The 11,745-nt window shown below is 43.8% G+C and overlaps 1 pseudogene and 1 gene segment (V, D, J or C); both read right to left on the bottom strand.

Annotated features, from left to right (window-relative positions):
* Positions 1-332: 332 nt before the first annotated feature.
* On the bottom strand, positions 333-875 carry LOC123390515 (annotated as a pseudogene).
* Positions 876-6,186: 5,311 nt separating this feature from the next.
* LOC123390516 lies at positions 6,187-6,980 on the bottom strand. The segment is given in 2 exon segments: positions 6,187-6,728; positions 6,832-6,980. Coding segments are annotated over 2 exon segments (588 nt in total).
* Positions 6,981-11,745: the final 4,765 nt, after the last annotated feature.

The raw sequence follows: 11,745 nt of genomic DNA on the forward strand, positions 1-11,745 counted from the left end.
CAAGTGTACACGTTGATCTGGGTGGACATGTGATGCATACTGAGTGCCTCTGGGATTCCTGTAAAGGTTCGGTTGATGGGCATCAGGATATTTGCGATTCATTGATATTTAGGGACAAGAATAAACAACATGAGTGAATCTGTATTTTGTGCATTTTAATATAATTGTTTTCCCATTAGAACAAATTTTCGAATTCAGATAGTGAAGAGGTAAGCACAGAATCATGTGTGCAGAGAGGGTCCTGAAGGAAAGTGTTCTCTGGAGAATAATCACCAGATGCTGACCAGAAACTTGTCCAAAACCTCCATCTGCATCTTCTCCTGGGCTTAAAGTCAGAATTGGTGAGGAGTGTGCACCCTCTGGTTGTCCCTATCCTCTCCTACAGTGAGGTTTGTGTCTGGGCTCACACTGACGTCCCCTCGCTGTGTCGTTTCACAGTAATACATGGCTGTGTCCTTGGCTCTCAGGCTGTTCATCTGCAGATACAGCGTGTTCTTGCCATTGTCTCTGGAGATGCTGAATTGTACAGAGTCTGTGTAGCTTTTGCGACTTCCATCATTGCTAATCCATGTGACCCACTGCAGCCACTTCCCTGGAGCCCAGTGGACCCAGCTCATGTGGTAACTGCTGAAGGTGAATCCAGAACCTGCATAGGAGAGTCTCAAGATCCCCCAGGCTTCACCGTGTATTTCCCAGACTCCACCAGCTGCACCTCACACTGGACACCTGAGGACACAAGACATCCTGCTCAGGAAATTGTTGCAGCTCCACCGTTTCTCCCACTCGTATCCACTCTCATACTCAAGGTCTCTTGTTCACCATGAATTACTGTTTAAAATAGCAACAAGGAAAACCCAGCGAAGCACAAAGTCCATAGTGAGTTGTCTGTGTCTTGTCTTCATTACTGATTGGAACACCTGGAAATCCTGGTGCTGGGGCTCCTCTCCCAGCTGCATGGTCAGGGTTGGGCTGTTTTAATCAGCAGAGAGAAGGCCCTATTTGCATGTTCCCTAAGTATATATCAAATTTTCCAGGTAGCATCCTCATGACGGCAGTGAACTAGAGCAGTTGTGAGGGTCCTGGAGGAGTTTGGTCACCATGAGATCTTTAAAGAGACTGTACTCTTTTATTTTGTGATTTTGGTAGAGAAACTGCTTATCACACATTATATTCCTTTTTTCACTATGCACCCCATCATTGTGATTAGGTACCCATTTTACCAGTATTTTACAGGTGGGCATGTACACACTGCAGCACAGAATGGCTGTGTGAATCTCCAGGTGAGCACAGCAGGTGAAGTTGAGCCCCAGTGTCGGAGTCTGTGCTCCTCACCATGGGAACTGTTTGCTCCCTTGAATCTCCTGCAGACAGAGCTGGACATGAGATTTGCAGGCTTCCTGACTTTCCAGAATTCTCAGTAGACTTATGTGTGGCGACCAGGTCTTTTTTTTTTTTTTTTTCAGCGTATCAGTATTCATGGTTTTTGCACCACACCCAGTGCTCCATGCAATCCGTGCCCTCTATAATACCCACCACCTGGTTCCCTCAATCTCCCAACCCCTGCCCCTTCAAAACCCTCAGATTGTTTTTCAGAGTCCATAGTCTTTCATGGTTCACCTCCAGTTCCAATTTCCCTCAAGTCCCTTCTCCTCTCCATCTCCCCTTGTCCTCCATGCTATTTGTTATGCTCCACGGGTGAATGGATAAGCAAGATGTGGTCCATATACACTATGGAGTATGATGCCTCCATCAGAAAGGACGGATACCCAACTTTTGTAGCAATATGGACGGGACTGGAAGAGATGATGCTGAGTGAAATAAGTCAAGCAGAGAGAGTCAGTTATCCTATGGTTTCACTTATTTGTGGAGCAACCAGGTCTTTCTGTCACAAAACTTGGAGACACTGAGAAGCCTTGACAGAATCTCACAGAGCTTGTGGAGATGCTGTGGGCTATCAACAACCACAAGGACATTTATACCTGTTCTCTCTGTACACATCCATGGAAAACTTTAAATAAAGATAAAAGAATGGAATTATTATTTAAACAATTAACATCAGAACACTTGAGATCAGAACGCATGCTGTTAGTTAAAGACAGTTCTTCATTTCTGAAATGGAGATCATTGTACTTCTATGCTCATATTCATTGTCACGATGATATCAATTATATTTATCCCAGTGCTTCACCCTTGGCAAGTTGGGTTTTGTCATTTTGATGGTTTATTCCAAAAATGGAGGACTCTTTTGTATTTCCACAGATTTACAAACTGTTTACTGTGTTTCTGTGTGGGAGAAGTTAACAGAGCATTTAGCTGGAAACCATCGAGAGAAGACCAGCCATCAACCAACCTCTTGTCCTGGATCATGAGCTTCATGGTTCTTGAGTCAGAGGGATTGTGAGTGCACCCTGTTGGTCCCAGTGCACCAGCAGCTGTCACAGACCCTTGCAGAGATACAGGGACTTCTCTTTTCCCTTCCCCATTTATCCAACATGCAAAGAGTTACCCTCTCAGCATAACCACTATGGATTGTCCTATTGATAGGATATGTCCTCATACTTACTTCCTTTACTTGAGCTCCACACTCTGCTCATAGGCTACAATATCCAATATTTATTTTATTCAGATGTGAGCAGGAATGTTGGATCAAGTCCCTATGATCTATCAGGTGCTCTTAAGCAGCTGAAGTTTTTCCCTCCTGAGGGTATAAATTCATAGGTTCTATTGTATGGGAAATGTCTCCTCGCTCAGTAAGGTGAGGGTCAGCTGCTTTTCCTGGGAGGAATAGTCCTAGAAACCACTTCTCTATATGCTTCCAAATATAAGATGTGAATCACCAATGAAATTTCCATCGGTCTGAGAATTGTCTTCAGCAGGTATTGGATTTTAGTCATTCTGTCAGGTATGAGGTGGCATCTTTCCATGGTTTTGATTTGTGCTTCCCCGATGATGGCTAACGTTCAGCATCTTTTCATGTACCTGATAACCATCTGGATGTCTTATTTCAATAAGTGTTTATTACTTCCTTTCTTCTGACCATTTTTAACTGTATTATTTGCATGTTGAGTGTGGGAAAGTCTATATAGATTATGGATATTAAACTTTATCAGATACGTTTTTTTCAGATATCTTCTCCCATTTATGATTCATATGTGGAATTTATGACGAAAAACAAATGAACATAAGTGAAGTAGGAAAAGAAAAAATGAAGGAGGGAAACAACCATAAGTGACTCGTAGTAACAGAGAACAAACCGCAGGTTGTTGGAGGGAGACGAGTGAGGATTGGGGAGATGGATGATGAGCATGAAAGAGGGCACCAGTTTTGATGACACTAGGTGTTGTATGTAATGATGAATCACTGAATTATACTCCAGAAGCCAATATTACACTGTGTGGTAACTAATAAAATTTAAATTAAATATAAAATAAGAAAAATGCAGCAGGTACTGGAATACATGTGTGGTGTCCGACAGTGAGGACTGGGGAACAACACATCATAAACATGCATTCTCAAGCTTAGGCTTGTTTCTGCGGAGGAATGGGAGGTGCAAGGAAAGGCCAGCTGTCAGTTGTCCATGCTTCACAAGTTCTCAGATGCACTGCTGTGAACCAGCCTGGCCCAGGAGCTCAGGACGACCACACTTGGGCAGGATGTGGGATGCAAGGTGTTTGGACAGCTGCCAGTGAGGTGTGGGCACAGACGAGTTAGGAAATGCCAACCCATATGGCACCACACAGAGAGTCATGACTGTTTTTGTTAATTATGTCAGGGAGAAAATGGATAAATGCAAAAAGTTGAGTCTCTTTACTCTAGATCCCAATGAATATCCGTTTGGGACATAATTTCTCTATTTCTACCTAAATTAGAGAAAACATTGAAATTGTTATGAAACTATAAAACCATTCACTAAACATATGAGCATACATTTTTTCTGTTAGTTGTTAAAAATGCCTGCCTTAATTGTTTATTTTAGAAAAAAAAACCCACATAATATGTAGAATCTTAAATATTTGAAATGTAATGGTGACAAGCTTATACACCACATGATTTCACACTGAAGCATCTCCAAAAGAGTCTCATTTCTTCCAGCACACCTGACATGTGGACCAGCCCTGCAATGATCAGAGACTCAGGACTGGACCTTAGTCTTTCCCCTCATAAGATGTCATCTGCATCTTTCCAAGAGCTTCCTGGTGTTACTGGTTTAACCGAGTAGAGTTGAGATACATAGAGTATGTTAATGTTTACTGGTTGTGTTGTTCTATTCTTCTGTCACATACAAAGGACATAAACAGAAGGCAACTATACAAAAGTTAAAATAAAACAAATGAATACTCAAGAAGCAAAATTTAAAAATAGGCAAGTAACTCCCTAACCCTACAAGCTATAAAACTTTGAACAGTGTGGAGATTCCTCAAGAAATTAAAAATAGAACTTCCCTATGACCCTGCCATTGAACTCCTGGGTATTTACCCCAAAGATACAGATGTCGTGAAAAGAAGGGCCATCTGTCCCCCAATGTTTATAGCTGCAATGGCCACAGTCGCCAAACTATGGAAAGAACCAAGATGTCTTTCAATGGGCGAATGGATAAGGAAGATGTGGTCCATATACACTATGGAGTATTATGCCTCCATCAGAAAGGATGAATACCCAACTTTTGTAGCAACATGGACGGGACTGGAAGAAATTATGCTGAGTGAAATAAGTCAAGCAGAGAGAGTCAATCATCATATGGTTTCACTTATTTGTGGAGCATAGCAAAAAGCATGGAGGACATGTGGAGTTAGAGGTGAGAAGGGAGTTGGGGTAAATTGGAAGGGGAGGTGAACCATGAGAGACTATGGACTCTGAAAAACAATCTGAGGAGTTTGAAGTGGCAGGGGGGTGGGCGGTTGGGGTACCAGGTGGTGGGTATTATAGAGGTCACGGATTGCATGGAGCACTGAGTGTGGTGGAAAAATAATGAATACTGTTATGGTGAAAATAAATAAATTAATTTTATCATAAAAATCCCCACTCACTGAAATACCACTTTACACCATTTAGACTTGCCAAAATTAACAAGACAGTAAATTACATGTGTTGGAGAGGATATGGAGAAAGGGGAACCCTCTACACTCTTGGTGGGAATGCAAGTTGGAGCAGCCGCTTTGGAAAACATTGTGGAGATTCCTTAAGAAATTAAAAATAGAGCTTCCTTATGACCCTGTAATTGCAGTACTGGATATTTACACCAAAGATACAGATGTAGTGAAAGGAAGGGCCACTTGTACCCCAATGTTCATAGCAACAATGGACACGGTCACCAAACTGTGGAAAGAACCAAGATGCCTTTAATGGATGAATGGATAAGGAAGATGTGGTCCATATACACTATGGAGTATTATGCCTCCATCAGAAAGGACAAATACCCAACTTTGTAGCAACATGGACAGGACTGGAAGAGTTGATGCTGAGTGAAATAAGTCAAGCAGAGAGAGTCAATTACCATGTGGTTTCACTTACTTGTGAAGCATTAGGAATAACACAGATGACATTAGGAGAAGGAAAGAAAAAGTGAAATGGGGTGAATCAGAGGGGGAGATGAACCACGAGAGACTGTGGCCTCTGAGAAACAAACTGAGTGTTTTGAAAGCGAGGGGGTATGGGGATGGATGAGCCTGGTGGTCGGTATTAAGGAGAGCATCTAGTGTATGGAGCACAAGGCATGGTGCATAAACAATGATTCTTGGAACTCTGAGAAAATAAAATTAAATATTAAAATTTTTATATTCACTTGGGTGTGTATGTGTGTCTCTGTTATTGTTTGTGACCTTCAAACTCTATCCATCCAACATCCTGGTGCAAGTTTCCTCTTCTATTCCATGTTGTCATTAATATTGATACTGTGAGTACAGTTCAAGTTTGACACTGTACCAGGGCTGTTAATTCTCTTGCTCTGCATTGTTGATGCCTCTGTGGGCTCATATCCAGCACGCACTTTACACTGGTTTTGACAAGCTTGCACACTGAGCTGGGTGATCCTCTAATGAGTAGAGAGTGTAGTTGGGAATCCTGTAAGGTTCAGATAACATACATGGAGATATTTGTAATTCATCAGTATTTAGAGACAGGAACAAGCAAGTATAATTGACACTGTCTTTTGTGCTGTTCATAAAGTTGTTGTCCCAAATTTCTAAATCAGAGACTGAAGTGGAAGCACAGAATCATGTGTCCAGAGAGGCTCCCTTGGGGAAAAAGCTTGAAGGCATGAATGGCAAAGACCCTGACAGGAAACCTGCCCATATCGTCCAGCTGCACCTGTTCCTGGCGCTTAAAAGACAGAATTGGTGAGTGGTGTGCACCCCCTGGTGGTCCAGATCCCGTCCTACAGTGAGGTTTGTGTCTGGGCTCACACTGATGTCCCCTCACTGTGTCTCTGGCACAGTAGTACACGGCCGTGTCCTCGGCTCTCAGGCTGTTCATCTGCAGATACAGCGTGTTCTTGCCATTGTCTCTGGAGATGGTGAATCGGCCCTTCACAGAGTCCGCGTAGTATGTGCCACTTCCGTCATTGCTAATACCTGCGACCCACTGCAGTCCCTTCCCTGGAGCCTGGTGGACCCAGTGCATGCCATAGCTACTGAAGGTGAATCCAGAGGCTGCACAGGAGAGTCTCAGAGACCCCCCAGGCTTCACCAGGTCTCCCCCAGACTCCACCAGCTGCACCTCGCACTGGACACCTGCAGACACAAGATACCCCAGTAAAGGATCGGTCACACCCCCATGTCTTCTCTCACTCATATCCACTCCCATCCTCAATGTCTGTTGTTCACCATGAATTACCTTTTAAAAGAGCAACAAGGAAAACCCAGCCAAGTACAAATTCCATGGTGAGTTCTCTGTGTCCGGTCCTGAGCACTGACTGGAACACCTGGGAATCCTGGTGCCGGGGCTCCTCTCCCAGCTGCAGAGTCAGGTTTGGGCTGTTTTAATCAGCAGACGGTGGACCCTATTTGCATGTCCTCTGGCTATATATTCAGCTTGGGATCTAGTCTGACAGAGAGGCAATGACCCAAGCAGTTGTGAATACCTTTTAGTGCTAATATAAATTTTGAAGAAAATGTTTTTTATTATGTACATTCCAGGGTGTATACTTGTGTTTGCAGGGTGTCCATGAACATATGTGGGGTGAGACTGACCCCAGGATCTAGGTCAGTGCTCCCCCCACAGGAATTGCTGCCCCCCACCCCGAATCTTCTGCAGGACAGAGTGTCAGGCTATGAGGCATATGGAACCCATCCTGTAATGGGGATGGATTGATTTTGCTTATTTTATACTTTACCATAAATACAGAGAAAATCAGCATCGTGTACGTGTATTTTCGTATCTGTAACGTTCACTCTCTCTACGTCCCTTTAAAATCAACTTTGTTATTACCTATAATAAATTCAATGTGTATATGCAACACAAGATGAACGGCCCATATACGGAGTGTGTGATATGTAAACACAAGTGTCACAATCAACATTAGGGACAGTGAGTGCCTCAATTCTCCCTAAAATGTCCAGATTTGCCCCTGGAATTCCTCCTTCCCTTTCCCTTGTCCTCACTGTTCCCACATAACTATTGTTCTTCCTCATGTCACCTTATACTGGCTTTAATTCTGTAGAATTCATAAATGGGCCATTGTACTCTATGTACTTTCTCTGTAGCTCTTCTTTGCCCCAGAATCAATCCTTGTGGACACAGTCGTGTTGTTGCCTGCACCAGGAATCACTGGCTTTAATGACTGACAGCTCTGAAGGCAGCAGTTGGAAGCACCAGCTGGAGGAAGATCTGAAAGAGAAGACAGAAGCCACTTGCTTCAGCCTCATCCACACACCCTCTTGACCCAGGAGATCTTTGTTCCAAAAAGAGAAGAACTCCCTTGTTGTTCAGGAACTGATTCTGCTGGCTGTGGGGAAGAGAACTAAAGACAGGAAGAGGTGGACCAGAGAAGGTTGAGTTAGAAGCTCAGAAAGACCTGTCCATGGAAGACGTGAGGCACCAGGAGGAAGCACAGCATTGGGGAGCTGTCCTGCTGCAGAAGAAACCGGTGCCCGAACAAATCCGACACTCAGGCACCAGCCTGTGGATGTCATGTCAAGTGGCCAGCCTCTGACTATGCCCATAACTCCCACATTCTCCACTCAGCTCCACTGATAACCTCAGCTGTGAGCTGCAGTCACCACCTGGGAACAGCAGCTGCTCTTTGCCTCAAACCAGGAGCCTTCTTTCCTTGTCACCAGTGCATGCAGAGGACCCATTTCTGCAGCCACACCTGCCCACACTCCCACAGAGTGTACCGGACATATGTGGAATCTCCTTTGTTGAGAATAGTTTTCCTGCATTACTGAGGCTCATTAGGAGGCTCGACAAATGTGTGTCTCCTACTGTCCCAAGAACTTACTTACATTGAGCCGTTGTGGACCTTGACTGTGGGTGTTAACTGTGACTAGAATGTAGTCTCTGTCAAAACAGTGCAAATGTATTGCTACTCTGCCACCCTCCTGGCTTTCTATTTTAATCAGAAAATAAAAACCATTTTGCTTTCCTGAAAACATAATCTCTGCTTCAGATTCTGTCCGTTTCTTTGTACAAAGTGCATTTAGAACAAAGGAGTGGAAATCCAATGGGAATGCCGCAGGAGCTGCACAACCAGGAAGAAGACTGTGTTACCCCACATGGAGCCTCCCGGCAGCCATGTCATGCTTTGGGACAGAACTGGTGAGAAGCCACATTGTTCCTTGTAGGTGCTGACAATAACAGGGAACACCGTGCTCTACAGACATGCATCAGTCTTCCCATAAACTGGAGTGGAAGCCCGGTAGTTGATTCCATTCTCTGATTTTGTCTCCCAATGTTTTCAACTCTGTTAAGCCCCTTTATTGGTCACCTTCTTAGGGGGAAATGAGTAGTTTGAGAGGAGGAGTGTCCATGAGCATTGGAAAGTACAGGTACTGTTCTTAGAGGAATGTGTGCCATAAGGGTTTCCTGTCCTTCCCCGTTTTGTTAACTTCCTCCCAGGATCCCCTCAGGAAGGCAACCATGTGTGCTGGGCTTCACACAGTCTCTGCCTTCTTCCCTCATTGTGCTTTTTCTCATCTGCTAGACATCGTCCGGAGACATGGTTCAGCTCAGCTAAACACTTCCTCAGAAGTCCTTCCGTGACCATGTGGCCTCCTCAGGTAAGATGATCACTTACTTCTTCGTGGCTCCCAATGTTCCCTGTGTGCATTTCCCTCAGAACACGTATACCACCATGGTACTTGTTCACATGCAGGTAGAAGCAGAGATGCCTACAGTTTTCTTAGTCCTCGAAGACAAGAGGTATCTTCGTCACCTCTGCACTGTGTGTCGCTGGTGCAGAATTCATTCAGCCCATGTTGAATAGTGGTTTTCCTGCAGACTGGCCATTGCTTATGACTTCTACTCTTTACATGTACCTGTGCTTGTATGGGGGGACAGAACCGCATCCATATTCTTCCCAGGCAAGTTCTAGGCACCAAGTAAGGTAGTCAACCTATCGGACATTCTTTCAACTAGTTCATGCAGTGAACGTTATGAAGAGGCCATTGTAGTCTCAGTGATGAGGACAAAAAAACAAACAAAAAAAAAAACAAAAAAACAAACATGATTTCCAGACCCCAACCATTCTGAAGACCCACAAATGAATACAAAATGCAGATCCTTTATTCTTTACTCAGAAATCTAGTGTACAGTTCTATAACTGAGTAGTTCATTAACTAATATTTATTTGGTTCTAACTGCACAAAGTATAGCCCTTCGTGGTCTCTGTGAAAACAGCAATGAGAAGAAATAAAAGAACTTGCCTTCAGGGGGCTTACCTTTGAGGAGGGAAGACAGACCATAAACCAGCAACAATCCTCTCTCCACATGGTAAAGGATTCTCTGACTGACTCTGGTGTAGGGAATAGTTAGGAGTGAGACAGGGACATGGGAGATTGGTATCTTCAAGGTGAGGAGATTCTCCAGGGCATCCAAGTGAAAACTGATAGAAGCTCTGTCCAGGGTGGCAGCAGTGAAGGGGTGAGAAATGGTTGGATTCTGAGTGTGTCCTGAACTTGTCACCGGCAAGACTTGCTGACTAATTGGCCATGAGTGAGAGAAAGAGGCAGTTAATGGGAGCACCCAGCTATCAGCCCCAGAGTTTGAGGTCTCCATCCTTCATCCTGTGAGAAGGGCAGTTCCACCTCAGTCCTCATATCTCTTCTGCACTCCTGGAGGGTTTGTTCATTGTGTCTCATTATCTCTCTGGCTTTTCTGTTTCTCCTTTTGTCCATGTTATGGTCCTTTCTGTCTGTCTATCTTCTTTAGCATTCTCGTCCCCACCCTGCACCTTGTATTAACAGTTCTCTGATGCGTCACTATCATTCATGTATTTCCATCTGGCTTAATTTTTGCAACATAATTTGCTCACTTTTTATCTTGCTTCATTCAGGTAGGAGAATAAATGCAGCCCTTATGTTGAGGTTTCTGGAAATAGTGTCCTTGAGAAGTACAGATGGGAAGGATACTTCTACCCCATTTTCTCCATTCCAAACTACCCCCTCCAGACACAGCCATGATGAAATGGTCATGTGAGACAGTGCAGAGGGTTTACATTACTTCAGTGCAAATAGCTTAGAATTGAGACACGGGTATCCACTGCCTCCGGCTTCCCAGAGACCCTCTGCTTCTTAGTGACCACCTATGTGTCCTCATCATGGTCTTCCTAGAATTGGTTTCTCTCCCTCAGGACCATGTTGATTGCCTTCATTTATGGTGCAGCCTCCCCTTCGTTCTGAAGCTCAAAATCTGCACTTTTATCTACCAGACAATGTCAGAGTCTTCTTCTTTTAGGCCATATTCTAGAGGGAGCTTGTCCTGCCACACTCAGAGGTATTCTGAAAATTTCCTGAACACTGAGCACATCCTCTGATAGAAATTTACTGACTTTTCCTGAGAAATACATCTGTTACTCTAGCTTATCCATTTTGCAAAGCTCCTGTCTCATGCACATATATAGATTGTCAGAATTCCCACAATTTCTGGGAAGGACCCTCTGTTGTTGCAAACTTGACTGCTGTTTTGTTCTATCCAGATGTTCTCTACAGTGTGTCCCTGCAAACTGGTGTTTTGCTTGATAAACAGGTCTCCACGGGAGCTGCTCCAGTGTTTAATGGAGATGAGACCTGAACACCTCATTGGAACCCAAGATAAGATGTGACTGATTAACGTGAGACAGGAAGAGTACTGTGGGAGTGCAGAGATTCCTGTTGGAGGTGAGATTTCAGTTGTAAAAGATGTTTCTTTCTTTTTTAAGTAAAAACTACCAAGATACAATGTGTTTGAAACAATTAATATAAACCTTAAAAAAGAATCACTGGTGTGAGGTGATATCTCATTGTGGTTTTGATTTGTATTTCCCTGATGCCGAGTGATATGGAGCACTTTCAACAGATGAATGGATCAAGAAGATGTGGTATATATACACAATGGAATACTATGCAGCCATCAAAAGAAATGAAATCTTGCCATTTGCAACAACATGGATGGAACTAGAGCGTATCATGCTTAGCAAAATAAGTCAAGCAGAGAAAGACAACTATCATATGATCTCCCTGATATGAGGAAGCGGTGATGCAACATGGAGGCTTAAGTGGGTAGAAGAAGAATAAATGAAACAAGATGGGATTGGGAGGGAGACAAACCATA

The sequence above is a fragment of the Mustela putorius genome, unplaced genomic scaffold (assembly GCF_011764305.1).
Source record: "Mustela putorius furo isolate JIRA1106 unplaced genomic scaffold, ASM1176430v1.1 tig00000129_pilon_pilon_pilon, whole genome shotgun sequence".
In the NCBI taxonomy this organism is placed as follows: Eukaryota; Metazoa; Chordata; class Mammalia; order Carnivora; family Mustelidae; genus Mustela; species Mustela putorius.